The sequence below is a fragment of the Pseudozyma hubeiensis genome (assembly GCF_000403515.1).
Source record: "Pseudozyma hubeiensis SY62 DNA, scaffold: PHS20, whole genome shotgun sequence".
NCBI lineage: Eukaryota > Fungi > Basidiomycota > Ustilaginomycetes > Ustilaginales > Ustilaginaceae > Pseudozyma > Pseudozyma hubeiensis.
This window is the reverse complement of record NW_012133802.1, coordinates 15,862-43,785: the sequence shown is the minus strand read 5'-3', so window position 1 is coordinate 43,785 and position 27,924 is coordinate 15,862. Positions and strand designations below refer to the sequence as shown.

Genomic DNA, 27,924 nt, shown 5'->3' with positions numbered 1-27,924 from the left:
CGATTGTAGCTGCTGCTTCATTTCATTGCGAAGCCGCCTGTTCCTGAGCCAATCGAATCGCCTCGCGATTCCTCTCGCGACCGCGTTCCCTCTTGCCGCCCTGCATGGTCTTGACCAGCTTCCTACGCTGTTCGTCGTCCGCCTCCGGATTCGACGACGCATTTGACGGTCTAGTCTGCTCCACCTGTGCCACGCCGATCATCGAAGTGTCGAGCGGGTGGTTGAATCGGCCTTTGCGCGAAGATCGGGTTGCGATGATCTCGGCCGATGAAGGGACCTCGATCTTGGGCCAGGTGGTGAGGGCGGGGTACAGGCCGAGGTGTTCGACGATGGATGGATCTAGCAGCTCGCGTGCGGCGGGTTCGACTTCGGTGGTGGCGCTGGGCTGTGTTGCGGGTAGGATGGCGTCGACGAGGGCGGGTCTGGCTTGTCGTTCAAAGTCGCCGGATGTATTCAAGGTAAAGATGCCGACCTCTGCCTCGGCTTGGGTTGTCGGTGTTTCCGAACAGAATTCGGGACGCGTGTCGAAGGTGGCGATGACGGAAACTGAAGCGGCAGCGTCAACATGGGGAGCCAGTGTGAGATGCAGGATGGGGGCCGAAGCACGCGTGACTCGGACCTGATCCGAAATGTCTCGCACCTTGTCGTCGGAAGTCAGAGATGCCAGCAGCGAGCTCACGGCAACAGAGAAGAAAGCAGTGGCTCCTTCTACCACAATCAACAACCATTGCTTCGAGTCCGCGTCTTGGTACGGAAGTAGATCCGAGATGACGATCGTCGGCTTGCTGTCCTTCGAGTATTGCGCTGCAAGCGGTTTGACCTCTGCCTGCTCTGCTGTTTGTGCATCGCCGTTTTGCTTGCGCTTGGCAGCCTTGTTTCGTTTGCTCGATGCCTGGAGCGCTTTCGATTCTCTTTTGCGTTCCTCGCGATCGCGGGCCAGCACATGGGGTGCCAAAGCTGAGCTGAGTTCGTTGATCGAGACGCATGCATCGTCGGATGGAGTGTCGGTGGAAGCGACACCGGGTTGCGCCAACGCCCATACTCGCAGAGCCCGTCCACCCTCTGAGCTGATCAGACTAAGCTTTCCACCTGCCTCTTCGTCCGAAACCACCGCAAGAGCTCCGACAAATGCTTCCGACCCCTGCAAGTATCGGTCGATGACGTACGCCATTCGTTGGGGGCCCCAGCGGGAGATGCGAATGTGTTCATCACGGTCGCCGGTGATGATGAACGCAGGAGGCGCCCTCGGCTTCGACGCTGGGATAAAGGCGAGACTGGTGACCATGCTGACGTGGCCCAAAAGGATCTGCATAGAAGCATCGGTTGGCGAGTCCATCTCGTCCTGCTCGTCAGCCGCCGCGCCTTCCGCTTTGTTCGCAGACGGCAATGTGCGGACATCGTTCTCGTTGATCATGAAGCTGCGTACATCACCGAATCGATCGATGCATATGAGCTCCTCCGATCCACTTGGTGTCGAGTCGCCCGGCGGCATCCAGTGAAGCACAGCGGCTCTCTTTGGCAAGAGCTTGACCACAATTTCCTTGCCAAACTCGAAGCCAGAGATGCCTCCATCTGCGGTTCGTTCAAGCTTCCATACTCGCAGCACCTTGTCGTCTCCCGTGAGAGCGAGAAATTGATCCGAGTGCGAAAAGCTAGCGAGGCGAGCAAAGCTGATGTGAGGGTTGTCGGCGTATCGCGCTGCATCTGATTGGTCGGGTAGTGTAGGTTGCGGGACAAAGACGGTGGTAGGTATCGCGTACGTCTTGAAGCTCCCATCGGAATGCCCATCGACGAGCTGCACCGAGTTGGCTGTGAGGAGAACCGTCAGGTTCGAGCGATGCGCTGCCCCGACATGATGGAACGGTGCGCTCGCCATGGTTGCGCTAGATGGGCCTGCCTCGGCCATGACTGCTGCGATGAAGGTTGGTTTAAGATCGCTTTGCTGTGACAGTGGGGAGTACTAGGGAGCAAGCATGCCTCGAGAAGCTTGTTCATGTCTTCCAGCCATACCTCCACCAACCGGCAAGAAGAAAAAAAGTTCAAACCCTGAGCCGCACCAAATTGGCGTCAGACTCGCACGAAATCCTTTTCATGTTATGTCGAAACGAGGAGCAGGTATTGGTATCGGGTGAAATCGATCACCAATGGTCGCGCTGAGCTGTACTGAATTTCCGCATTATCAAAGTGACCGCTCAGCTGCCTTGAGCGGGCTTCTTCGGAACAAGCTTGGGAAGCTTTTCAATTTTCTAGCCAGACGCGACAAACTCAAAGTCGAAATGTCCAGCCTGCAGAAGGCAAGAATACAATCTCGCTGTCCACGCAATTCAGATGGCTGCGCATTTGAAATGGTTCAGGCTGGTCGGTCACCAATGAAATCGAGCAAAATGGTCACCCAAATTCCCTCTCTTCCAGCCTGTGCCTATGCGAAAGAGTTGAGAAGGAACGGAAGCGGATTGCGTTGGTCTGCTACGGAAATCACCTGTGGCTCGCGGCGGAGGCTGGCCGGGTCTGGTCTGCTCTTTGCGAAGGTTTGGGATTGCGTCGTTGATTCCGCACGGATTGTTCAGATCATCGTCGACGACGACGGGTAATCTTCTCCTTCTTCACCACACCTCCTCTCATCACCACACCTCATCCTCCTTGCCGCACAGCCTACCTGTCATCATGGCTGCTCGTCTCTTCGCACAGTCCTCCTTGAGGCTCGCCCGAGCCAACAAGGTACCGGCCACCGCTGCCACCTTCACCTTGCGCAACCTGGCCACCGCCGTCTCGCGCCAGCCCATCACCCAGACCACCACCCTTTCCAACGGTCTCACCGTCGCAACCGAGTCCAACCCTTCCGCTCAGACCGCTACCGTCGGTGTCTGGATCGATGCCGGCTCCCGCGCCGAGACAGACCGCACCAACGGAACCGCCCACTTCCTCGAGCACATGGCCTTCAAGGGTACGTACATCGCATCGACACAGCAGCATATTGCATCAGCCGTCAGCCTTTCATTGGATGGTCACAGTTGATGGAGCTCTGCAGCCATCTGCACAAGGCAGCTGCCACTGCAAATGACAAGGATCATTCGGCGCAGCTATCGCAAACACCTTTGATCATCAACCCGCTCTCGACTTTCTGTGAGATGCAGACAGCACACAAATCGGTGCTGATATGCTGCGCGGACTGCTTCTTCGGGATGCGCTAGAACCCGAGATGAAATAGTCTTGGAATGGATGGGGGCAATAATTTACAGAACGGACAATGGAACTGACCTCGAACTTCTTGATTTGGATCATGAACCACTGCGCTATGCTCAACGCCGCGTCTCACCATCACATCAAACCTCTTTGCAATAACGCAGGAACTGGCAAGCGATCACAGCACTCTCTCGAGCTCGAGGTCGAGAACCTCGGCGCCCACCTCAACGCCTACACCTCGCGAGAGCAGACCGTCTACTACGCCAAGGCTTTCCGCAAGGACGTCGACAAGGCCGTCGACATCATCTCGGACATCTTGCAAAACTCCAAGCTCGAGAACTCGGCCATCGAGCGCGAGCGTGATGTGATCCTGCGTGAGCAGGAGGAGGTTGACAAGCTCAAGGAGGAGGTCGTCTTCGACCACCTTCACTCGGTCGCCTTCCAGGGCCAGCCTCTCGGACGCACCATCCTCGGCCCCAAGAAGAACATCCTCTCGATCAAGCGCGAGGACCTTGCCGAGTACATCAAGACCAACTACACCGCTGACCGCATGGTTCTCGTCGGTGCCGGTGGCATCGAGCACGACTCGCTCGTCAAGCTCGCAGAGCAGCACTTTGGCAGCCTTCCCGTCAGCTCGAGCCCTATCAAGCTCGGTCAGTCCTCGTCGCCCAAGACCAGCTTCGTCGGTTCGGAGGTGCGCATCCGTGACGACACTTCGCCCACCTGCAACTTTGCGCTCGCCGTCGAGGGTGTCTCGTGGAAGTCGCCCGACTACTTCCCCATGCTCGTGCTCCAGTCCATCATGGGCAACTGGGATCGATCGCTCGGCTCGAGCCCTCTGCTCTCGTCGCGCCTCTCGCACATTGTCTCGTCCAACAACCTCGCCAACTCGTTCATGCACTTCTCCACCTCGTACTCGGACACCGGTCTCTGGGGTGTCTACATGGTCTCGGAAAACTTCCTGCAGCTTGACGACTTGATCCACTTCACGCTTCGTGAGTGGCAGCGAATGAGCACCGCTCCCACCGAGGGTGAGGTCGAGCGTGCCAAGGCCCAGCTCAAGGCGAGCTTGTTGCTCGGCCTCGACGGTACCACCGCCATCGCTGAGGACATCGGACGACAGCTCGTCACCGCCGGCAAGCGATACACGCCACAGGAGATCCAGGCTGCCATCGACTCGATCGGCGTTCAGGACATCCAGCGTGTTGCACGCACCTACTTGTGGGATGCTGACTTTGCTCTCGCCGCACACGGACAGGTCGAGGGTATCCTGGACTACAACCGAATCCGATCCGACCTTAGCAGCATGATCTGGTAAACACTTTTCAATCAGTAAATTATCGTCTCCTATCATCATCACCACCACCGCATCTCGCACCGGTCGAGCCAACGTAGCCGCCGGCCTTGTTGTTTATTGACACTAGACGTCATCGCCATTTCGGCGCGGAAGATACCGCTTCCTCTTGAATCCCAGTTCACTTTTCTAGCTTGCTCTCATGGACTGCAACCCATTCGTGTACACTGCACCGAGCAGATGAGTAAAGACCGGTCCTGCTCTTGATCATGATCGCCTGCCACGTCCCACGCCTTGACGGCGTCTTTCGGGAACATGAGCGCCAGCGATTTTGTGAGAAGAAGCCGAAGTGTTGCAGAATCACGTCCTGCCGTCCGAATTTCTGAAGGCTGGGGAAATCCAGGTGCAAACAGCAGACAGGCTGTGCTGCCTTGGCGAAAATCCAGCTTGTTCCAATAGATCGGCGGCGAACGAGCCACGTAAATCGAATGGCGCGACTCGCTACCTGTGCGTGCCGAGCCCGTCTCACAGCCAGAGAAAGTAACACGGCGCGGGAAGGTGTGTTTCGCTGTTACAACGATCTGTAAGCACAAGTCAGGCGTGGGCCTTCTTCAACTTCTTCCAAACCAACTCCAGATCGTCTTCTTCCTTGCTTCTCGTTCTCTGGCATCTTGCACCTGGCAACTCCCGCCTGCAGCCTCGTTTCAAGCCCATCTGAACCTGACCGCCACTCTTCCTTCATCGACCGCACGGGCCCTCATTGTAGACCACCAACACCACCATTCGCGTCATCGTTTACTTCGCTCGACTCTGCCAAAATGGACTTTGACGATCTTGGCAGCAAGCTCGCCAACCTGACCATGTACGACGTCAAGTCGCTCTATCGTCAGGCCAAGAACTACGCGCTCAACGTCAGCGACATCGAAGCCAAGGTCGACGAGGCTACCAACGATGATCCTTGGGGCGCCAGTTCAACTCTTATGCAGGAGATTGCCCAGGCAACCAACAACTTTCAGGACTTCAACGAGATCATGCCTACCATCTACCGTCGCTTCATGGAGAAAGAGGCGCGCGAGTGGCGCCAGATCTACAAGGCCCTTCAGTTGCTCGAGTATCTCGTCAAGCACGGATCTGAGCGCGTCGTCGACGACGCCCGCTCACACCTCGCCACCATCAAGATTCTCCGCAACTTCCATTACATCGACGAGAAGGGCAAGGATCAGGGCATCAATGTACGTAACCGCGCCAAGGAACTCGCTGAAATGCTGTCCGACGTAGATCGCATCCGCCAGGAAAGGAGGAAGGCTCGAAGCAACAAGTCCAAGTACACTGGTGGAGGCAACGGCGAGTTCGTTCCTGGCAGCGGCACTGGTCGGTATGGAGGATTTGGCAGCGACAGCTACTACGCCGGCGGCGGAGCTGCTGGCATTGGTAGCTCGAGTGGCGGCGGAAGCGGTGGAGGCGCAGCTGCGCGTGATAGCTTTGAGGAGTACGATGCTGGCGACTACGAAGATACTGCTTCCAATCGACCAAGGCAGAGCTCGAGCACGACACGCGCCGCCGCCCCTCGCCCTGCAGCACCGCCAAAGAAGGAAGCTGCCAAGGTGGCGGACCTCTTCAGCTTTGATGACGACGACGAACCCGCTGCTGCACCTGCACCTGCACATGCTGCGGCCGCCAAACCGGCACCTTCGGCCACGCCTGCCAACGATGCGTTTGGTGACGATTTCGATGACTTCCAAGGCGCGCCTGCCGCTCCGGCTAAGCCAGTCGCCCCTTCAGTACAGCCGCAAGCAGCGTCCTTTGACTTTTTCGACTCCGCACCGGCTGCCGCACCTTCAGCACCCAAGTCGGCAGCTTCGAGCAACGTCATGTCTCCATCCTCGAAACCATCCACGCCTGCCGCAACCGCTTCGAGCACCACCGCTGCCACCCGACCTGCAGCCTCGACCAACTCGTCCTTCAACTTTGACGATCTCTGGGCCGCCTCGTCGGGTAAAAGCAGCGCCGCGGGCAAGCAGAAGATGTCGATGGCCGAGATGGCCAAGAACCAGAGCTCGAGTGCTCTATTCGCTTCACAGTCGTCGTCGGGTCAGTCTGGAGCGCAGCAGCAGAGCCAGAAGAAGGACATCTTTGATTTGCTGTAGATAGATTTCTGGGATGCCGGCTTCGAAATCCTATTGCAATTGTCAGGTCCTTTCACGGCTTCGCGTAGAGCGGGTGTGTACAAAGCATTGATTGCGTGCGGAACACAACGTGTGACTCTGTGCTCTGCGGGTCGGATGGCTGAGCAGGTCCGTGTGACGAGTCCCTGAGCAGTCGAACATCGCAGTCAAACCGTTCCACATCGACCAGCAGCGCGACCGTATCTTCCATGCCAGCAGCAGGCATCATGGCTACGGCAAAAAAACTCATCCAGACGACGCCGGTTGTCGCAAAGGTGCTTTCCGGCGACTTACGCGTTCGCAGTGGCTACGAGGTCATCAACGTCGATACTCGAATCGAGTCCTGGCCCGAGACGCCGTCGATCAAGATCAAAGGCAGCACGGAGGCTGCAGTTGCGCTGAGGAGTTTCTTCGCCAAACAGAATGGCGAGCGCAAGGACAACGCTGCCCGACGCGTCGTTATGCCGACCATCATCGAGCTCGGCGACATCGTCGAGGCCCACCGAGGCCCACCAAGAATCGGGAACAGCGTTGTTGCTCATTACAGGCCTATCGAATATATCCCTTACCGGATACGAGCTGGTTCGAGGAACGGCGACGATGCTGCACGACGTTCTCGACAGCAGGGAGGTCTTCGCCACCCCACGTAAGCTCACTGTGAGACGAGCAATTTGTTCCAAGATCGACGTGAGCACGGTTCTGCTGCGATACTCGTGGGACGCCAAGCGGCCTTCTTTCAACGGATTGAACGAGTGGCTGTCTCACCTCGACTCAAACAGTTCCGCTGTCCACTATCACGAGGGCGATTTCGTTATGCTTCAGCCTCGCGACGGATCACTACTGGATGTCGTGCAGGTGCATCGCGTTCGGAACCAAGACTTTTTGATCCGTCGTCTTCATCGCCAAGCCCTCACTGCGTCAGCCTTCAAAAACGATCGCCTTCTTGTTCCTGATACCCAGATCGAGCGTATCGCAAGAGCTAGGTTTGCACCAGTGTCGACATGCTACGTCTCGTTACAAACAAGCGCGTCGTCTTCCTGGACTTCCGAGGACTTCCTCGTCGCCGAGGAGGATGTCAACAAACTATCGGACGAGTGCGCGCCTTGCACCGCCAAACATAGATTGGAGAGAAGGAGGTTGAGAGGCAAGCTGCCGTTGAAAGCGATGGAGCTGATGTGCGGCGCCGGTGGACTCAGCATCGGCCTCGATCTGTCCGGTGCTTGCGAAACAAAGGTCGCGATCGACTCGGATCCGGACTCAGTAGAGACATTCAAGATGCACCATCCGAACGCTTATGTGCACTGCGAAGATGCCGGTGATGCCTTGCGACGTGCCATTCAAGGCAGAGTCTCGCCAGCGGGGTTGACGTACCCGCTTCCAGGGCAGATTGACGTTATCTCCGCCGGTCCTCCATGCCAGGGGTTCAGCCGCAAGAACCGAAGGGCGAATCGCGAGGCCGCGGAGAAGGACCCGCGCAACCTTCTGGTCTTGACGGTCCTTGGGTGGGCTGAGCACCTTCGGCCCAAATATGTTGTCCTCGAGAATGTCGAGGGATTCACACAGTCGAAGCTGCGCGGCCGCGATCAAGGCATGGTCAAGCTCGCACTTAAGTCGCTCTTGGATCTCGGTTATGCGGCGACATGCGGTTTTGTACAGTCCGGATCGTTCGGTTGTCCGCAGAGAAGGGGAAGATTTGTACTGATTGGCGCTCGACACGAGCTGGTACTTCCGCAGATGCCACGGGCATCCCATCAACTCCTCGGTCCCCAAGGACACCGGTTCACCTGGACCGACGGTTTGAGCCGCACTCATGCAGCGCGGTCAGAGGACTTTGCGGCCATGCTACCCGCCGTGACAGTGGCCGATGCCATCGATGACCTGCCCGTCTTCGACTGGCAAGACCCACACGAAATCTATGCCGGTCCAGACGACGTCGGGATCGAGCGTGAGCACTTGGGGATACCGCAGCTCCCGGTCTCGCCCGGAAAAGCGGTAGGCTTCGTCACGGTTGCGTACGCAAAGCGTCCTTCGAACTCCTACCAAGAGCGAATGCGAGTCTTCACCGGTCAGAGCGTCCTCAAGGTAGCCCAGCATCAGACTTCGGGGACCGTTGCATCGGCGGTCGAAAGGGTAGTCAACGTCGCCCTGCGGCCCGGTGCCGATTTCGAGTCATGGAATCAATGCGATGTGAGGAAGCCAGCGCTTCTCGGAGGATTTCGAGTGAGTGTATATACCTCCGTTGAGCTCCAAGGCTCCTCACTGACAGGAGGTTACATTCTGATCCATTCGTACAGAACAGCAGATGGCAAGATCAGCACTTCAGATTCGAGCGAATCGACGGCGACAAGTACTTCAAGACACTCTTGACGTCGGCGTCAGTGCAAGGCAGCATGATCCATCCCGATCAACGCAGGCTCTTCACTGCTCGAGAATGCGCCCGTGCTCAAGGTTTCCCGGACTGGATCGAGTTCCACACGGACCCAATCCTCACCTCGGCATACAGGCAGATCGGTAACGCCGTGCCCGTGCCATTGGCTGTCGCTCTTGGCAAGTCTTTAATGGCTGCTCGGCTGCGCGACTCGGAGACAGAGGAGCGATTGGCTCAGTCGATGGAATGAGCATCACATTGACTCATCGAAATTTGTCTAGCACTGCATATAGCATTCGGCGCCGACATACTTGATGCTGTACCTTTGGCCTCCATACCAGTGTTGTAGCGCGTAGCGATGGCGTTTCGCGCGGTCTCGTTTCTTCCTGCCGGGAAATTCAACTGATTTCGCACACTGCCTTGCTCCACTTTTTCGGATGTGCCGCTTGCCCTGAGCTTTGAATGCAGATTGCGGCTTCGCCTCGGCTTGCTTCCGCCCCACTTCCTTCTTCATCGCACGCTCTCCCGTCTTTCCCTTCTCGCAGCAAACCTAGCTCGGTCCATCACACCCTCAGCCACCGCGTCAGTCACGAAAAGCACGCCTTCCTTCTTGAGAAGCCTACATCGAGCCTAGCCTTCCTCGTCTCTGCAGCCTGCGCTCCGGCATTTACAAACCGATTCCTCCTTTCCGCCGCAGCGATCGGTCCTAATCATTATCGGCGCTTCCACGACACCTGCACGAAAAACGTCTTTTTCCTGCGCATCACATCCGCGACAGAACTGGTCCTGATCTCAAGCTGTCTCTTCCTCATCTCATCATCGGCCACCGACCGAATCATTCGCTCTCCAAACACTCACCTCGCGAGGTGCATACCACCTTCCAGCGCCTTCCAGCAACTTCAGCACCAAACATGCCTACATCAGCATCAGCAGTAGAGCCAGCTCTCGGCGGCGGGCCAACGAGAAATCTCGGTGTCACTCCACCCATCGCCACCAACGGACCCACACCAAGAGAGATCGAGGTGACCAAGACGCTCGTTGCCGAGCTAGAAAAGCAAGGTGTCTTTGAGAGTGACGAGGAGAGCAAGGTTCGGTAAGTGTACACACTTCCTCCCTCCTCGATGCAGCGCTGAACCCCCAGCTGACCTCCACTCTACACCCTGCCACAAACCCCGCAGCGAGGCCATCTTGGGCAAGCTCGACGCCATGGTCAAAGACTTTGTCTACCGCGTCTCAATAGCCAACGGCATGTCGGAATCGCTCGCTCGCTCAGCAGGTGGCAAGATCTTCACCTTCGGTTCCTACCGCCTCGGTGTGCACGGACCAGGGTCCGATATCGACACTCTCTGTGTCGTCCCCAAGCACGTTCAGCGAGAAGACTTCTTTTCGGTCTTTGAAACCATGCTCAAGGAGCGCGAGGAAGTCACCGAGGTAGCAGGCGTACCTACAGCGCACGTACCACTGATTGCGGCCAAATTCTTGGGAGTTGACATCGATTTCACCTTTGCTCGACTCGCGTTGCCGAGGGTCGAGGACAATCTCTCGCTCGAAGACGACAATCTGCTGCGCAGTCTAGACGAACGCGACGTTCGAAGTTTGGGTGGCTCAAGAGTGACCGATGGCATCCTGCGATTGGTGCCCAACATTCACGTCTTCCGCATGGCGCTTCGATGCATCAAGCTGTGGGCACAGCGCCGTGCCATCTACTCGAACGTCATGGGATTCCTTGGTGGCGTAGCTTGGGCCATGTTGACGGCTCGTATCTGCCAGCTGTATCCCAATGAAGCGGCAGGTGCTATCGTCTCTCGCTTCTTCATCATTCTTTACCAGTGGAAGTGGCCGCAACCAGTCTTGCTCACACAGATCGAGGATGGACCCTTGTCCGTGCGCGTCTGGAATCCCAAGCTCTACCCATCGGACCGATTGCACCGCATGCCCATCATTACTCCCGCCTATCCGGGCATGTGTGCGACACACAACGTATCGCAGTCGACGCAGATGGTCATGACGTCCGAATTCAAGCGCGCTGCCGAGGTCGTTGACCGCGTAATCATCGGCAAGACCGACTGGAACGAGCTTTTCGCCAAGCATGACTTCTTCTTCAAATACAAAAACTATCTCCAGATTATCGCTTCCTCAGGATCGGCAGATCTGCAGCTCAAATGGCACGGCACGGTCGAGTCCAAGGTTCGTCAGCTCGTGATGAAGCTCGAGCTGGTACCGACCATCACATGCGCACATCCGTTCATCAAAGGTTTCGATCAGGTGTCCGAGTGTTGGAACGACCACGAAGTGCGTCTTGTTGCTACGGGTGATATTCCGGAAGAAGTGGCGCAGCGAACACAGAAGGTGGCAGCATTGCCCGAGACTGAGGATGCCAAGCAAGCTGCTGCTGAAGAGGCTGCGAAGGTGACCGAGGGTAAAGAGGGGCACAGGATGATCTACACATCCACATTCTTCATTGGGCTCAGCATCGAGCCCAAGCTGGCGGGCGAGGGCCCGCGTAAGCTTGATATCAGCTATCCCACCGCTGAGTTCACGGGCAAGGTCAAGCAGTGGGAGCAGTACGACGAGGCATCGATGGGCATCGTCGTTCGGCATATCAAGTGGACGCAGTTGCCCGGATATGTCTTTGAAGGGGGTGAGAATCGTGTCACTGCAGCAGCGACGAGCAAGGTGAACGGCAAGAGGGCAAAGTCGGGCAACAAGAAGAAGAACGGTGCAGAGGCAGCGGGACAGACGAACGGTGCATCACACGATGATACGGCGACGGCGGTAGACAACGGCGATACAGAGATGGCGTCACCGACCAAAAAGCAAAGGACAGTGCCAGACACGGTTGGTGGTACAGCTGCAACACCCACGCTGCCGCTTCAAGCAGCGACTGCAACAAAGGAGCTCGAAAACTTCCAGCTCGCGACGGGCAACCAACCCATCGCTGCGTCGACAAACACTGCCGCCAACCACTGAGCTTCCATCTCGCTTCACTCTGTCGCGTTCGGTCAGGGAGATGGGACGCCAGTCGGTCATCATTTCGCTTCGCTGTGAATTGTATGTTCACATCGCACCTTTTTTGAAATAAGCTTCAATGGGACAAGTCACGTTCACAAATACGCTGTGTGACTGAGGTCGAGGTGACAGACAGCAGACAAACCAGACAATGAGAACGAAAAGTTGGTTGGCTTTTTTGAACCCGCATCAGACTGCTGATGTCTGGATACGGGAGGTGCAAAGTGGTACTAGCTTACATCTGACAAAATCAAAGTCAGTGAGGAAACGGCGTGTAGTTTTGGGTGGGTAGGTGTGCGACGAGACGACCGTCCCTGAAATGCAGATGAGACGAGAAGAGGGAGGAGCCGCCGTCTCGGAGCCCGAGGGGGAGGCGAAAAGATGCGTGACGTGTGTGTATGTGTGTGTAGAGGGACGTTTAGGCCTTGATGGCACGAGCAGCGGCAACACGCTTCTGAGCGAGCTGGCGCTTGTTGAGGCGGACAACATCGGTCGAGGCAGCCTTGGGCACCTGGGCAGCGGGCTCGCTGAGAAGGATCTCGGCGTGGATGGGGTGTCCCTCGTAAGGGTTGATACGACCGTGAGCACGGTACGTGCGACGGCGGGTCTTGGGTGCCTGCTGGATGACAATGTTGCGGATGACGAGCTCCTCAGTCTCGAGACCCTTGGCCTCAGCGTTGGCCTCGGCGTTCTTAAGGAGGGCAAGGAGGAACTTGACCGACTTGACGGGCCATCGACCTGGTGTGAGCGAAAGGAGAGAATGGGTACAGGTCAGCAAATGAACGAAAGACGTGCTGTTGCTGCTTCGGCTCCAGAATACGACGTTGAAAGATAGCACGCGGTGAGAGCCACGTGCACTCGAAAGATGTTCCCCAATATCTCCGTAGTTGTGACTTGCATCGGCAAGGTTCAAGGTTGGTCATGCAACTTCCAAACCACCATTCTGCTGCCCAGTCATCGGCTGGCCTTGGTCGCATACGAATACAACGTCCCTCCCTGCAAAGGACCCTTCCCGTCCACATTGTTCGTCACCTTCTGCCAGTCATTCTTTTCCTTCCCCCGAGATGTTTTTGCGTGTTGTATCACTGTCGTGCTCTGACCGTTGCTATGTCTGAAAACTTACCCTGAGTGGTCTTGAACTCCTTGGCCTGCTGGGTGCGGCCAACACCGCCGTTGAAGCGGCGGAAGGGGATGCACTGCTTCTTCTCAACAACGTTGCCGAGGTAAGCGTAAGCCTTCTGGAGCTTCATGCCGTTGACGGCAGCGGCGGTCTCGCGGGTGTTCTTGAAGTGAACACGGAGGTACTGGCCGCGCGACTTGGCGGTCTTCTCCGCAAGCTTGGAGTCGTCGAAAGCGTAACGGACCTGTTGTTTGAATGGCGTACAGTGTTGGCGAGGATTGGTAAGTTTTTGAACAATGTAGCGCAAGAAGATGGAGACAGGTAGCATCGACGACGACGAATGAGCGGACGAGAGAAAGGTGCTGTAGCATGACAGTGGCGGCGAGGGTGTTGGCCTGATGTCGAATTGTTCGATGATACAACATCTGCTGTGAACGGAAGTGATTCGAAGTTGATCGGAACGGAGCCTGGCTTCTCCCTGGCATGAGCACGGAAAGGTTCATTGACTCGTCGCGAATCCGTCTATCCATGCTGAAGATGTTGTGGTCGTTAGACCGTGCTGGTCGTTCGAGATGCGCGCTGAAATGCAATTGTAGCAAACGGCGTGGTTATCGTTGATGGCCAGGCCTTCAAGCCGCGCCGTTGACTCCGCACATCTGACAACATGCTCCTGGCAGAATGATACGACAATGCCGATCACAAATCTCCCACGTCTCCATGTCGTCCCCTCCGTTTCAGCTTCTACTTCACTGACTGTCTTGTACGCCATCCCATCTGCGTCGCCCTGTCTTTCTATAACAGCATGCGCCAGCTTCCCGTAGATATATGTGCCGCGCTCGGATGAATCTCGATGTGATGAGTGTGAGACGGTCAAGCTGCCTTCGCTGAAACTGTCGGACAATGTTTGCTGGGCTTCGTGCTGCTGTTGCTGTCGTAGCTTATGCTTATGCTGATGCTGCTGTCCGTCGTCGTCAATCCTTCTGATGCAGGGTACGTACCATCTTGAATATGTATGAGGGGGGTGAGCCTTGAGGATGATGGAAGGATGGCGGAGGAGAGACCATTCAGCAAACTTCGAAGGCAGGCAAGTCTCGCTAGCGGCCGACTTGGCTGCTCTGCCTTGAGTCGATTGAATCTGCGTGACTGCAGGCGTGAGGCAGCTTCAAACCGAATCTACCAAATCGCGGATTCCCGCAGTGTGTCAGGCTGCCTGTCTTCTCGGCCTGGATCCAACCATTTTGACGACACACCGCTGCCCCAGAGAGCCGGACAGTCGTCCTTGGCTGTCTTCTGTCGAATTTCTTGTATTTCGAATTCAGCTTCGCTTGATTTACAAGACGAATTAAAGACTCGGAAGGCATTCCACCAGATTTTCTTACTAGTCACGTGAACACGGACGAGTAACTGTAAAATCATTTTCGCATAGCAAACGCAAGAAGGGAAAGGGTCTAACATGTAATGTTTTGCCAAACTTCCTCGCCAATTCAGGTCAATCAACCTTGCTCGTCTAGATCATGTCCTCAAGGATCTGCGTGCGTTTCAATGTGAAACCTGAGCCAATAATGCGGGGTCAGAGGGGTAATGGGCAGATCAGATTGCATTGCAATTGATCAAGGACGTAGCTGGGAGATGCTGCCTATGCAAGGAACTTGAGAACGGCCTCTAGCCAGGCGTCTGGGTTGTCGCACATGGGAAGGTGTCCAGCGTTGGGGATGCCGACGAATTCTGCTGTTGCGCCCGCCTCGCTGAGCTTGTTGGTGAACGCCTGGAGAGTCTCGGGCAGCTTGCCATCTGCTTCACCAGCGAGCAGCAGGTGACGGCTCGATGAAGCTTTGCTGAACGCTTCGACGATGCCGTCCTTGACGAGATCGTAGTTCTGCAAAGCATGCGCGCCGGCAGCGAAGCCTTCCACCTGCGTCGTCTTGATCATCTCTTCGGTCCTCGTCCTGCACTCGGCGCTTGCTTGCGAGCCGGATCCATACCATCGCGGCACAGTCGCCGCCGCCAGCTCGCCCATGCCCTTGCTCCTGGCAAGTGCGATGCGCTCGTCCCAAGCAGCTACATTGGCGGCAGGTGTGCTTGGCTGTGTGTCGCATGCGATCAACCTCTCGTATCGATCAGGGTGTCGAAGCGCAAACGACAGCGCCGTGGCACCACCCTGAGAGACGCCGATCACTGCATACGCCTTTCTCACGGCCAGGCTGTCGAGCAGGAAGGCCACGTCGTCCGATAGCTGGGCGATTGTGCATGGTTCAGCAGGAACTGCCGAGCTACCGTGCCCTCTCTGGTCGTACGACAAGATGTTGAAGCGCGAAGAGAACGCTGGGATGACGGCATCCCACATGGTCAGATCGGTCATCAGCGAGTTGATCAACACAATCCACGGAGCCGTCATGCTGTGGAAGTAGACGCGCGTACCGAGCAGCTGTCCGTCTGGGAGCTGTACGAGTCCTCTCCCTGCCGACGAGCTAGGGCCGGTCGACGGAAGTGTGACCGAAACTGGATCCTGGACGTGCTCGCTGCCTTCGGGCTTGGGGACTGGAACGTTGGCGCGGTCATCAACGTCAATGGCGACGAGGAAGCGAGAGACCATGTTGTATACTGCGACGGTGAGCGTGGCCTCTGCGACTTTGCGATTGACGAGATCCTCGCCTTCGAATCCGTCCACCCTGCCCTTGTCTCCGAGCTCCTTGACGTTATCGGTGAACGCAGATTTGAGCGATGCAAAGGTCGAATCTTGCACGCGGACTTTGGTGGTCATGTCGTCGGCGAGCGCCAGAGCTGCTTTTGCCAGCGGACTGAGCACCTTGGAGGACGAAAGCGAAGCTCTAACGTCGCGTACTGCGGCGAGCTGCGCGGTGGTGCACCCTGCCTGTTCGGCGACAGGTGCGTGCTGGATCCATTCAAAGTTGGCCGAATTGTGCGCGGCAACGCGGAGGATCATCATCTCTCGCACATCGTCGGGGATCGAGTTCTTGGTCCTGGTCGCTCCCAGTAGCGTGTTCCAGCCGTTTGCGATCGCAGGCGCGTTGAGCAGCGACCCATCAAGCGGCGTGAGTCCTCGAGCGCCTCGTCGTTCTCGAATGGCATCTGCAATGGGGTCAGCGCCTGACGCCGGGTATCGGTATGGGATTCGTGGCATGATTGCAAAAGGCGGATCGTGCGCTCCGAATGCGAAGACGGTCGTCGTCACTGGTCGAGGAGCTGATCACTCGTCTCGACCTCGATGAGCGATGTGTTGCTCGACAAAAGGTTGAGCCGGTCCCCGCAAAGCTTGGCCGCTCCTCGAGCCAGGCGGAATAAGTGGAGGAATCGCGGCTGTCAAGCACGGGCCTTGGACCGGCTTCTTCCTCCCTGGCTCTCTCAGGGTCTCTGTCGGAAATAGGTAAATTTCCCCTCACAGGAACAACTTTCATCCACATTTTTATCAGAAATTCATTTTTCCGTAAGTATTCTTGGCCCGGCCAGCTAGCATCCCGAGGTCATTTGGCGAAACATGTGTTACAGCATGCTGATGAGGCTTGCTGGTCATCATCTCTATTCCTAGTTCAAGAGAAGGGGGTAACGCTCTCAAGAAGATGATGAAGATTCAAAGCCTGAAGACCAGGACCAAATTCGCGGATTGTATCGACCGGCGAGCATCGCTGGAAACACACTTTGATCCGCACTCCATATTGAGTGTGGTGGATAAATCGAGTCCGAACGAGGTCGAGCCGTGATATCCTTGAAATGCACTCTGGAGCAGTGTGTGTTCCTGCCTACGTCGCCCTGCAAACGTGGGGAGGGAAAAACGAAGGAAACGCGGCGTCGCACAGCAACCAATGGATTGCAAATAGCCGGAAGAAATATTTCTGTTCTCGCACCGCAACGGTTCGACCATCCCCCTTCCCCGCCCTTGTCCGGCTCGTAGGTGCATCACTGGATCCGCCGCGGCTCCTATATATCCTGTGACCTGGCTGCATTTCCCCTTCCAAACTCTCTCTACCCCATATTCTCGAGAGCTCGGTGTCCTTCCTCGCCATCGACAGAAACCACAGCCAACGCTCTCGCCGACCGATCCCAGACCTCATCACCACCGAACATGAAGTTCAGCGCTCCTCTCACAGCCTTGGCCGCAGCAGCGTCGCTGTCGCTGCTGCCATCCGTCGTGGCACACGGTCCGGAAACCAGAGAAGAGGTGGTGCAGTTCCTCGATCAGCAACATGCAGCCTACCACTGCGCACCTGCCATCGCCGCCATGACAGCGGCACGAAAGAAGTCGTGGGCGCAAAAGGTGCTCGGGGGCGACTCGGTGCAGAACAAGAACCTCTTCATCGACGGATACTTCGAGGACCTTGGCATTGATGGCGAGATTGCCGCAAAGGGCATCAAGGCGCTCGAGGAAAAGGGCAAACGCATCATGGCGTGCGACCCTGTCGTCGAGAGCAAAATCCGCAATTCGACCTGCGTCCTCGCTCCCGAAGCCACCCAAGGGCCCTACTACCACACCGAGCACCACCCCATCCGCGCCAACATGGCCGAATGGCAGCTCGGCGTGCACTTCCAGATGGACGTCGGCGTGATTGACGTCGACACGTGCGAACCCATCCCAAACATCCTCGTGGATCTGTGGCATGCCAACGCCACCGGACACTACTCGGGCCACCCGGACCCAGCACCGCACCTCGTCGATGAGCAGCCCGCTTCGACCGGTATCCGAAAGGGTCTCCTCTCTGCCTTCCCGCGTACCAACACGCACGAGCAGTGGCTCCGAGGCGCTCTTCCCACCGACAGGAACGGTGTCGCTCAGTTCACCAGCGTCTTCCCCGGCTACTACACTGGACGTGCCACGCACGTGCACGTCAAGATCCACAACGACTGGCAGGTGCTTCCCAACGGCACCTTCCGATCTGGCAGGCTCATCCACACGGGCCAGTTCTTCTTTGACGACGAGCTCAACATGATGATGGACAAGGTGTGGCCGTACAACACCAACCCCATCGCCGACCTGCCCGGCCGAGGACGAACTCGAAACTGGGAGGACTCGCTGCAGATCTTCCAGGTCTCGCACGAGAACGGCTACTTCCCCACTTTCGACGTCGAGAAGCTCGGCGGTGTCATGACCGATGGTCTCATCGGCTACATCACCGTGGGTGTCAACCGCTCCGTGGTGGTTGACGAGACCTGGATTCCGACCACAGGTGGCGGAAAGACCAAGCCTTGGGTGCCTGCTGAGGCCGCTGTCCCTGCCCACGAGGAGCTTTGAGCCGCTTGCCGATCTGCCTCCTATTCAGAATGGCGCTGTCCGCTGCTGTGCTCTCGCCACAAGGGACATGATCCGTCGTTGGCTGTCCACAATCTCGTCGTTCTCTAGAACCGTACTACCGCATCGTCACGAACACTGTACAACATTGATCTTTTGCACACCAATTTTGGCAAAGCAGCAATACGTTGCATCGCCTATGCATCTAATAATCTCTGTCTGCCAAGATACGTATGTGAGCTTCGTACATGGTCGGAGAGGGTGAGAAGGGCTTGTCGACCGCGGACAAGTCACTTGCTGACGTCTTGCATCCACGTCGAGGGGACTCGTTGGAGCTGCTCTTTCGATGACCGGCGCAACTTCGGAACAGGCGATGCGACAACATGATTACTTATTGCTGTGAGACCGCGTTCGAGCACAAAGCGAACGACGACAAGTCGCCGAATCCTCGACGACGTCCATGTGGTTTGGAGCAGCCTCGTCATGCCGACTCTGCGTCACAGCATGACTTGACGGAGAAATTTGTGCAAGGAAGCGAAGTTGCCCTCTCGGACATGTGCCACCGCCCACACACGCGTGCACACGAATCCGAGAAGCAGCCGATGCTGACGGGCACATTGACTGAGGCGTGACAGTGGAAAAGCACGCGACGGACGCTGCGATCTCCGATCCGACTGCAGAGACGGCATGCGCTGCAGTGCAAGACAAATTGACCTTCCCTTGGGACTGCAGCGTTGTAGTGACTTGACCGAATTGCAACCCTGCGACAGCCACACCGAGGTGTCTTTGCAGCCTCTGTGGGCTGCAGTGCCGGCCGTGCCGAATTTGCTCGCGACGACTGGCGGGTTCAAGATCCTGCGCGGCTAAGTGAACACAGCTCGACGGCTGCACCGCGCGTTTCAGGAGTAAATCATTGTGTAGCCTTTTCCAAGAATAACGGGTCCAGCGCCTGCTCGGTCTGCCTTTTGCTGTGCGAGGATCGTGTTTGATTCAGGCGGTGTCTTGCCGACCTCGCTCGCACCGCTGGCTGGCTGGCGAAATGCATGGCACATGCTCCGACTGCCAAAATTTCAGAGCAGCCATAGACCGTCTCTCTCGGCGTCCTTCCTTTTCCACCATCCTCTACATCCTCCGCCTTCTCGTCCCCTTCATCCTACTCCGTCATTCTATGGGAAAGCTCGCGAATCGTGGATCAGCTTAGCTCGACCAGCTACTGTTTCGTATCTTCGCCGCGTCACCCTCAGTTTTGCAGCTTTCTATACGCCTGGAGCGTTTGCATCGAATCGCGCGTCCACCTCGCTGGCTGATTTCGAGCTCTTGCTCGTCCTTATTGCTTTCACTGCCCTTCTTTACACTTCCATTCCAGTCCCAATTTCGAGGGTGTAGCAAGTCATGTCTGTGGACTTCCTCGTTCATCCGCGCTCTGGACTAGCCATGCGTACATACGTTACGACAAAGGCGAAAGCAGGCGCTTTGGCATTGCTTGCCGTGGCTGCAGTCTGCCAGCAAGCTTCCGCATCCAATCCGCGCCTGAACCGCATCGACATCGATTTCGACAGCAGGAGCACAAGCGTAGACGACGCGTTGCCCCTTTTCACACGCGACTTTTCCGGTCTGTCCAAACGCCAGGGTAGCGGCGTCGAGTCGCCGTCAAACGACACGCAGGCCGCCATTGCCATCCAGTCAGAAACAGATCCCATCGCCGCTGCGCAAGCTGTGGAACAGATTCCCAACGTGGCTGGTAATGCTGCCGGCAACACCGATACCACAGGTAACCTCTTGCAAGGAGATGGATACTACAACTTTCCGTGGAACAACAACACGTACTTCAACCCAAGCGCCGCCACGAACGGCTCCGATACGGGTGGTTGGCAAGAGCTGCCGGACACCGCCGGCTTCACCTTGAATCGCACATTCACCGTCTACAACGTCTTTAAAAATGAGTCGGGCGTCATGCCCTTCTACATCTCCAACAATCCAGATCCCACCAAGGTGCTTCGTGCCATAGTTGTGTGGCCAGGTAAGCCACGCGATATTTGGAAGTACGCCAACCTCATGTTGAACGCCCGAAGCGTCGCCATATCGGATAACTTTGCGCAGCAAGGCGCCACCAACGATTCGTTCCTCATCGTTGCACCTGCCATGATGAATCAGTTTGATCTCTCCGCCGGCGCAGCTCGACCCAACGAGATTGTCTTCCACGGATCGAGCTGGCAGCGTGGCGCAGGCAGCGTCAACCCTGTCATGAAGCACCGCGTCACCAGCTACGCCGCCGTCGACCAGATCGTCGACCTGCTGTTCGACCAGAAGACATATCCCAACCTCAACTCAGTCGTCGTTGCCGGCCATTCCATGGGCGGTCAAGCCGCGCAGCGCTATGCGCTCATGAAGAAGACCAAGGCCTACGACGACAATGTGCGCTTCTGGATCGGCAATCCTGGTTCCTGGGCATGGCTCATTGACTCGCGTCCGTACTTTAATGACACGTGTCAGGCTGGCAATCAGTGGGATACCTGGCCCTATGGCCTCAATGGCAACCAGTCCAAGATCACACCGTATGCGAGAAAGGACGTCCTGGCCAACAAAACGTACGTCGTTGACCGTTTCCTCAATCGTCATATCTCGTATGCGTTGGCGCTCCTCGATGTCGGTGCCGGTGACACACATTGCCCGGCCCGATGGCAGGGAGGCAACCATTTGGACCGAGGTTCCGAGTTTGTGCTGCAGTATGCCAACACCACGGCCTTCTACCTCCAGGGCAAGTTTCCACCAAAGCACACGCTCGACTACATTGCCGGCGTCTCGCATCAGGACTACGCCATGTACTCGACAAACAAATCCATCCAGCGTCTCTTCTACGACGACCTGATGGTCCGATACCCTAACCTCACCAACACCACCAATCCCGGCGACAAGCCCAAGAAGGTCAAGGGAGCCAAGGCATTTGCAACGCCTGCGCACGAGAAGGTGGCCATCGGCCTGCTGGCAGGCTCGTTGGGACTTATTTTCCTCGTGTTCACGGCGCTGCCCATCATCTTTACCGCCGATCACGTCAAGGACGTCGATGCCTCGTGGGATGCGCAGAGCTACTTGAGCTCCGAATCTAGAAGAATGCTTGTCGATCGCAAGTGGTAGACGCTGATTGCATCCTCTCCTCACTTGGCCCGTCTTTGCTTCTGGAATCAGCATCTGTAATTGCCGCCCTCGCATACTTTTCCCTTCGCATCATTCGGACAATCATTTGCTTGCAATACCATCTTTGCGCCTGTGGTACCGACTGGATGCGTGACCAAGGAGCTCTGCTTCGTGGCCAATGAATGCAATACCGAGGTACGAAATGACTGCACAAGATTGTGATGATGCTGTTGACCTTGGCATGCTACGCGAGCAACGGCGCGGAGTGATCGAATTCCTCGTCAGGAAGGTGTGTCGCAATCCGACCTCCCTTTTTTTTACTCAATTCGAATGTTAGCAACGCGTGTCGGGGCCACAACACTTTTTGGACAACTCCACACGCTGAGGCTTCGCATTCGCACGTCGTGGCTCTCGCACTTACCATCTTTTCAACTCGTCTTTGCGCTTCTTGCTGCTCGACATCATCCTCGCAACCTACCTTGGTCTCCTTCTTCAGTTCACGGACCAGTTAAAGTCATCGACAAGCACACCGCCACCGTGTCCAGTGCACGACAGACTTTCGGATCAACACATAGACAAGTCGGCAACGCATCCACAAACACAATCTTCGGCCCGCCATGTTCCTGACAAGGTCCGAGTACGGTGAGTAGATATGTCGTTGCAGCGAGGCGCAAAAGTCTCGCTTGTCCGATGCGCTACTTCTGTTTGCATCCACTGACAATCATGCTGCTCCGCCCCCTCCGCCGACAGACCGTGGAGTCAACACCTTCTCGCCAGAGGGCCGTCTCTTCCAGGTCGAGTATGCGCTAGAAGCCATCAAGCTAGGCTCGGCCACCGTCGGGATCGCCACTAAGGAAGGTGTCGTGCTGGGTGTTGAGAAACGAGTGCAGTCTAAGCTGCTCGAGTCGTCGTCCATCGAAAAGATCATGGAGGTGGATCAGCATCTGGGTGCAGCGATGAGCGGTCTCACTGCCGACGCAAGGACTATGATCGAGCACGCGCGCGTCACTTCGCAAAACCACGCCTTTACATATGACGAAGAGATCAAGGTCGAATCGGTTACCCAAGCTGTTTGCGATCTTGCGCTTCGCTTCGGGGAGTCCACCGCAGGCGACGAGGCCATGATGTCGAGACCATTTGGTGTTGCGCTGCTCATCGCAGGTATCGACGAAAAGGGTCCTCAGCTGTAAGTTTGCGATTCCAGCCCCTCCAGGCATCTAATCGTCCGCCGAAGACGGAATACTGAACATGTCACCTCTGCCCTTCTTTCCACACACAATGCAGATTCCACGCGGACCCATCCGGCACTTTTGTCAGGTACGACGCCAAGGCGATCGGCAGCGGCTCGGAAGGCGCTCAGACCGAGTTGCAAGACAAGTACAAGAAGGACATGACGTTGAAGGAAGCCGAGATCCTCTGCCTCCGCGTACTCAAGCAAGTCATGGAGGAGAAGCTCGACCAGAACAATGTACAGCTCGCCACCGTCACACCAAGAACCGCCAAAGACGGTCGCCAGTCGGGTCAATTTGCCATCATGAAGGAGGACCAGCTCCAAGCCTTGATCGCCGAGATGTAGAGGCACGGAATTCGGCGCAAAATCGTCATCATATTCTACGATTGCAACCGCCCATTCTGGATGGGCACAAGTGTGTATTCATGAGACCGTACAGCTTCGTTTGGCTTCTGCGAAAGTTGTGACTTTGATGCATAGCGCAGGACAGATCAGGCGAGTCGGCAGTGTCGTGAGCAGGAAAGGGAGCGCTGCGTGTACGTGGTGGCTGTCGGCCAAGCCGAAGACACGGACGTGCTAGCCAAGGAGCTGGTAGCTCAGGTCAGATCAGAAACGGTCCGTGCTGTCGACTCAGCCTTTTTTTGTGACTAAGGCGCAGATTTCCTCAGTCACCATGCGTATGGGCACTTTTTCCTCCTCGTTGAATGCGCTGACGATTACATTGGATCGCCGTGTGTATGACGTTCCCTTCGTTTCTTGCTTCATCCTCAACTCCAGCCTGTCTGACGCGATTCCCCCTCCCACTTTCTTTGCTGTCGCGGCGAGTTTCTCGACGCCTTTTCCGACACCACGCCAGGGAAACGCGGCGTACACCGGCGGGCGACGGATCTGAGAGGATGCAGTCGCTCTTCGAGCAGCTGCGACACGGGGATGCCCCCGCTGAAGATGGCGACCAATCAGAGCTCACACTGGAGGACTTTGATCTGGCCAGTCTGCGGCGAATAAGAGTTGTTGCGGACGAGATCACGACGGAGCTGGATGCGCTCAACGCCCTTCATCGGGACGACTTCGAGTCCGCAGACATGTATCATCGGGTACGATACGCCCATGCTCACAGGCATAGCAAGCTGCGCAAAGAGCATAGGCGGCTGCTCGAACAAATCGGCCAAGGCGCTCATCGACACGGTATGGCGCTGGGCTCGGACATGGAGAAGCGGCAGAAGAAGGCAGAGGGCGTATCAGACACTGCAATGATCGAAATCTTCAAGCGCGATAACGAAGTAGCCTCTCACCGCAAGGCGTGGGACTCGAATGATTTTGAACAGGTCGTCGAGCTGGCCTCGCAGCGCATCGAGGCTCTGGCCTACGCTCCTTCTCTCTACGACTATGAAGGTGTCCAGGAGCTCTGCTCTAACTTGCAGCGCCGTTCGGAGGCCTACCATGCTATGAAGCTCGTCTCTCTGGCTCTCGCAGATCTCAAGCGAGCGTACGAGCTGGTCACTGAGACCACTGGCTTTCATCGGCATACCGAGGCCCACATAGCGAAGAATTCTGACCTCGAAGCCTCTCACATCGGAGGGCTTGAGATAGCAGCACACAAAACAAAACGCTCTGCCGGCGACGCACTCGACGACCGCGCCTTCAAGAGACAGAGGCAGATCCGGGAGCAGTCTCAAACCCCCTCGGCTGGATTCCTCAGCTTGTCGCTCGAATTGCTCTTGAACATCTCAGAGTGGTTCGATCCGGCCGACCGCATCCGTCTCGCCAACACGTGTCGCGAGCTCAGGAGAGTACCTCATCTGTGGCAGCAGCTCGTGTTTAAACGCATCAAGCAGACGCTCCGAGTCGGCTGGCACCGCGACACGATCGAGGCTTGCGTTGCTGCTATCGAGACTTGCCAACGGCGTTCCCACGGCACCTTGACGAGTGTAGTGCTCAAAGGCTACATCCTCCCTGACATGCTCGGTCCCATCTTCAAAGCTCTCCGCTCTAATCCTCTGTCTCTACAATACCTTGCCATCCCGACGATGCAACAAGAGTTGTGCTACCGCGAGCTGTACCGACTATGCCCGAACCTGTTGGGTGTCGACATCCGCATCAATGCTCGACACTCCTCTGACGGTGTACTGTACGGTCTCGTATCAAGACACAGCTTAGGTCCGAGCACCAGCCTCTTTCCATCTACGCCGATGCCGTTCTAGCTGAGGTTTTTCCTCTCCAGCGCGGAGATCGACTGCGGCGACGTGAGCCCTCACATGGAAGGACTCGAGGTGGTCGAAGGCGTCTCTCGCAGCCGCCAAATCCAAAAAAGCTTCGTCGAAAAGCTCGTCGCCGCTGCTCCGACACTACGTGAATGGATCGATTGCCTCGAGGCTCGTTGGGATCCTCTGAAGGTCGATCCTGAAATTCTTTCCGGCATTTTGCCTGCCGAGCCCATCGTTTTCCCACGTCTGCGCAAACTTAGTGCAGTGTGGTGCGAGCATCTCGTGGTGTGCGAGTGTCCATCTCTGGAAGAGCTCAGCTTTAACGCTCAGAGAGTCTCTGTCGGGACCTCGGTCGTTCGCAATCCCATAGTGCCGGCATACAGAATGCTCTACCACACTCCAAAGCTCAAAAAGCTGCACATTCTACTTCCAAGCGACAAGGAAGCTCGGAATGAGATCTTCTCCGCCATCTACCAGCTCGATCAACTTGAAGAGCTTTACCTCTGGTCAAGAATGGAAGGCTTTTCCCTGCAAACGCTGATCGAACTTCAGCAATCTGGCGGCGATCTGACGACTCCTTCTCAGATCATGTGGCCGGCGCTTCGCACTTTGGGACTGATGCTCAGCGAGTGCCCGCTGTATCTATCCACGGGACTGGAGCGTGAGCTCTGCGAGCTGCTTGCTACGCGCTTCCTTCTTCACCAGGGATGTCGACGAGGTGAGGCCAGAACGAGAGTCGCCGCTGCGCTCGCCGCGTATGACAAAACAGAGACAAAGACTCTCAAAGCGCAAAAGAGGAAGCTTGCGGCCGAAGCTTTGGCAGTGGCTGCAGAGTCCGCCTATCCCGGAAACTTTGTGACACATGAAGGCGTTAGCAGGGAGGTCTTTTCACCAATGCTCGCCGAGCTGGTAACGACCGAGGAGCACAACTTCGAGCAAAGGGCGAAACCCGAGTCAGACCACATGCTGAACCAACTTATTGTACGTCACAAGGCCCTCGACGTGTCGCATGAGTTTTCATCGCAACGCATCTTTGTCGAACAATAAGGCAACCGATCGGCGGCATCATGGTCAATGAATGCTGGTCTCGTCGTCCGCCGGGTTCGGATACTGTCTCCTGACCATCAGATTGTCCTATCACGTCTTCTTTCAAACCTCAAGATCAATCTTACTTCATTGAATGTTGTCCCATCTCGGAATGTGGCGTTTTGTGTGCCCATCTCTTTAGCTTCCAATCCCTAAAAGCGTTGCGTAGGCTCGAATCATGGCCTGAAGGACAATCTGGCTTGCAATCGTAGATGTGTATAAGTGGATCAGGGGCAGTTTGAAGAAATGTGGGCTAGAATACAGTCTGTGGAAGCATACACTATGATGTGACGCACGCTACTTGTCGAATCGCCGTGTTGCGCTTGGCGAGAATGTGCATCTAGTAGCGATGCGACTGCTGGGGTGCCTGCGGCATGGACGGATGTGCGGGATATTGCTGACCGTGGTCCCAACCGTAACGTTCATTGGTGGAAGCGACAAAGCTGGAATTGAGAGCGACTCTGCTTTCGCCCCAGCCGTTGCTGTTGTATGCGCTCAGCTGACGAGAGTTGCGATCCTGACGATGGCTACTAGCCAAGAGACTGCTTCTGGCTGGTACGAAAGCGGCTTCGTCAGCTGCGGAAGAAGGCGCGGAAATCTGACCGAGTTGTTGTGATTTTTCCCTCATCTCTCTGGCGCGCTTTCGACGTCTTGAACACGAACAGATCCAGAAGAGACCTGCAACGGCCAGAACGAATCCAACAATGGCAAGCACGATGACGAGGGATGTCTGGCTTCGCGATAGACCAGAAGTGGCGTTGGCAGCTTTGTGACCGGCTGACGTGCCAGCATTGGAGATCTGATCGGTGACGCCCGAGAAGGCTGCCGGGTTGACTTGTCGTCGATCTAGGCGGACGCGGACCATTCGTGGCATGGACGACATTCTGAAAGAGGTGCAGATGAGGCGAAAAAGAGTGTGTACGGGTGCTAGATGGATCTGTTGAACCAGCAAGCAGATTTGCGTCTAGCTATGAGGGAATGTTAGTGAGAGGTAAAAAGAATGTGCCTATTGTGTCGACAGCAAGAAGGAACCGTGTGGGTATCGTCGAGATGGAAAGAGTGTGGAAGAAAGCTGGTCAGTGAAACGAGGGAGGGGACGATGATGGCTCATGGGAAAGGTTCAAGGCGGGGGGGGCATCACGAGACACAAACATTTGCTCTTGGAAACGGACGATGGTCCTACCAGGCTCGGCTGGAGAGATGACGGCGACACTGCTTGCAAACAGCATACTCTTAACAGGAATGCAGGTGAGTGGCGTTGTAGTGCAGATCTGACGCCGTGCAATGGCGTTTTGCAGTACCAATGGAGAGTCGTGTGGGCCGACGGCGGAAAGGAAAGCAGGCTCGCCTCCTTCGCGCTTCGCCTCGCTTAGGGATAGCGAGTTTGTGGTGGTTGGATCGCGCTCGAAATGGAGCTTTAAGCGACAGCAAGAGGCCGAAGCATCTCGCAGTCGGTGCAGCCGCGCCTGCCCGTGGCTTGGGGAAGAGTACTCTGGTGGGCTCGACAGTCTCATGCCCTGGCTGGGGTTTGCAGATCTGTTGGATCGCCAATGCAGCAGTGCGGCATACATTCACAGACCGCTTGTGGCGTTCGCATTCAAGTTGCCATGGCATCTCGTGGTTGTCCACATGGCGCTTGATGGGCACCAGCTATTCTGCTTCTCGACTTACCGCACCAAGCACAAGACGACGGCGACACGGTCAGGCTGGCAGAAAGTGAGGAAGCCAAATCTGAATTCAACGAGGGACGATGTGGCTCGTCGACGATAGAATGCCGGTGGACTTGGCCGTTGCGGAGGCTCTGCGGCTGTCATTTGTGCGTACTCGGCGACTAAAACAAAGCGTGCTCCGCTGCAGGGTGATGCGGCAGTGGCGATTTTGGACTTT

General features: G+C 56.4%; 14 protein-coding genes across 14 annotated transcripts; 10 read left to right on the top strand and 4 right to left on the bottom strand.

Moving 5' to 3' along the window:
* Positions 1-22: 22 nt before the first annotated feature.
* On the bottom strand, positions 23-1,876 carry PHSY_001753 (hypothetical protein; the record flags this gene model as incomplete). The annotated part of the gene is made up of 1 exon (XM_012332379.1): positions 23-1,876. The coding sequence occupies one exon, from the start codon at positions 1,874-1,876 to the stop codon at positions 23-25; it is 1,854 nt and encodes a 617-aa protein (XP_012187769.1).
* Positions 1,877-2,144: 268 nt separating this feature from the next.
* Positions 2,145-3,015, top strand: PHSY_001752 (hypothetical protein; the record flags this gene model as incomplete). Its single annotated transcript, XM_012332378.1, has 2 exons — positions 2,145-2,587; positions 2,652-3,015. 2 exons carry the CDS (start codon positions 2,145-2,147, stop codon positions 3,013-3,015), a joined length of 807 nt encoding a protein of 268 aa, XP_012187768.1.
* A 265-nt stretch (positions 3,016-3,280) lies between these two features.
* On the top strand, positions 3,281-4,501 carry PHSY_001751 (hypothetical protein; the record flags this gene model as incomplete). Its single annotated transcript, XM_012332377.1, has 1 exon — positions 3,281-4,501. The coding sequence occupies one exon, from the start codon at positions 3,281-3,283 to the stop codon at positions 4,499-4,501; it is 1,221 nt and encodes a 406-aa protein (XP_012187767.1).
* A 464-nt stretch (positions 4,502-4,965) lies between these two features.
* On the top strand, positions 4,966-6,624 carry PHSY_001750 (hypothetical protein; the record flags this gene model as incomplete). Its single annotated transcript, XM_012332376.1, has 2 exons — positions 4,966-5,060; positions 5,175-6,624. The coding sequence occupies 2 exons, from the start codon at positions 4,966-4,968 to the stop codon at positions 6,622-6,624; spliced, it is 1,545 nt and encodes a 514-aa protein (XP_012187766.1).
* Positions 6,625-6,869: 245 nt separating this feature from the next.
* On the top strand, positions 6,870-7,292 carry PHSY_001749 (hypothetical protein; the record flags this gene model as incomplete). Its single annotated transcript, XM_012332375.1, has 1 exon — positions 6,870-7,292. The coding sequence occupies one exon, from the start codon at positions 6,870-6,872 to the stop codon at positions 7,290-7,292; it is 423 nt and encodes a 140-aa protein (XP_012187765.1).
* A 163-nt stretch (positions 7,293-7,455) lies between these two features.
* Positions 7,456-11,980, top strand: PHSY_001748 (hypothetical protein; the record flags this gene model as incomplete). Its single annotated transcript, XM_012332374.1, has 5 exons — positions 7,456-8,862; positions 8,937-9,153; positions 9,708-9,876; positions 10,023-10,103; positions 10,189-11,980. 5 exons carry the CDS (start codon positions 7,456-7,458, stop codon positions 11,978-11,980), a joined length of 3,666 nt encoding a protein of 1,221 aa, XP_012187764.1.
* Positions 11,981-12,437: 457 nt separating this feature from the next.
* PHSY_001747 (ribosomal protein) lies at positions 12,438-13,467 on the bottom strand (the record flags this gene model as incomplete). Its single annotated transcript, XM_012332373.1, has 2 exons — positions 12,438-12,757; positions 13,143-13,467. The coding sequence occupies 2 exons, from the start codon at positions 13,465-13,467 to the stop codon at positions 12,438-12,440; spliced, it is 645 nt and encodes a 214-aa protein (XP_012187763.1).
* A 1,308-nt stretch (positions 13,468-14,775) lies between these two features.
* PHSY_001746 (alpha/beta hydrolase) lies at positions 14,776-16,281 on the bottom strand (the record flags this gene model as incomplete). The annotated part of the gene is made up of 1 exon (XM_012332372.1): positions 14,776-16,281. The coding sequence occupies one exon, from the start codon at positions 16,279-16,281 to the stop codon at positions 14,776-14,778; it is 1,506 nt and encodes a 501-aa protein (XP_012187762.1).
* Positions 16,282-17,220: 939 nt separating this feature from the next.
* Positions 17,221-18,384, top strand: PHSY_001745 (GPI anchored dioxygenase; the record flags this gene model as incomplete). The annotated part of the gene is made up of 1 exon (XM_012332371.1): positions 17,221-18,384. One exon carries the CDS (start codon positions 17,221-17,223, stop codon positions 18,382-18,384), a length of 1,164 nt encoding a protein of 387 aa, XP_012187761.1.
* A 1,431-nt stretch (positions 18,385-19,815) lies between these two features.
* PHSY_001744 (hypothetical protein) lies at positions 19,816-21,516 on the top strand (the record flags this gene model as incomplete). The annotated part of the gene is made up of 1 exon (XM_012332370.1): positions 19,816-21,516. One exon carries the CDS (start codon positions 19,816-19,818, stop codon positions 21,514-21,516), a length of 1,701 nt encoding a protein of 566 aa, XP_012187760.1.
* A 617-nt stretch (positions 21,517-22,133) lies between these two features.
* Positions 22,134-23,092, top strand: PHSY_001743 (20S proteasome subunit; the record flags this gene model as incomplete). The annotated part of the gene is made up of 3 exons (XM_012332369.1): positions 22,134-22,158; positions 22,267-22,702; positions 22,801-23,092. The coding sequence occupies 3 exons, from the start codon at positions 22,134-22,136 to the stop codon at positions 23,090-23,092; spliced, it is 753 nt and encodes a 250-aa protein (XP_012187759.1).
* A 551-nt stretch (positions 23,093-23,643) lies between these two features.
* Positions 23,644-24,948, top strand: PHSY_001742 (hypothetical protein; the record flags this gene model as incomplete). Its single annotated transcript, XM_012332368.1, has 1 exon — positions 23,644-24,948. One exon carries the CDS (start codon positions 23,644-23,646, stop codon positions 24,946-24,948), a length of 1,305 nt encoding a protein of 434 aa, XP_012187758.1.
* Positions 24,949-25,002: 54 nt separating this feature from the next.
* On the top strand, positions 25,003-25,998 carry PHSY_001741 (inosine-5'-monophosphate dehydrogenase; the record flags this gene model as incomplete). Its single annotated transcript, XM_012332367.1, has 1 exon — positions 25,003-25,998. The coding sequence occupies one exon, from the start codon at positions 25,003-25,005 to the stop codon at positions 25,996-25,998; it is 996 nt and encodes a 331-aa protein (XP_012187757.1).
* Positions 25,999-26,377: 379 nt separating this feature from the next.
* PHSY_001740 (hypothetical protein) lies at positions 26,378-27,851 on the bottom strand (the record flags this gene model as incomplete). Its single annotated transcript, XM_012332366.1, has 2 exons — positions 26,378-26,921; positions 27,709-27,851. 2 exons carry the CDS (start codon positions 27,849-27,851, stop codon positions 26,378-26,380), a joined length of 687 nt encoding a protein of 228 aa, XP_012187756.1.
* Between the last annotated feature and the right edge of the window lie 73 nt (positions 27,852-27,924).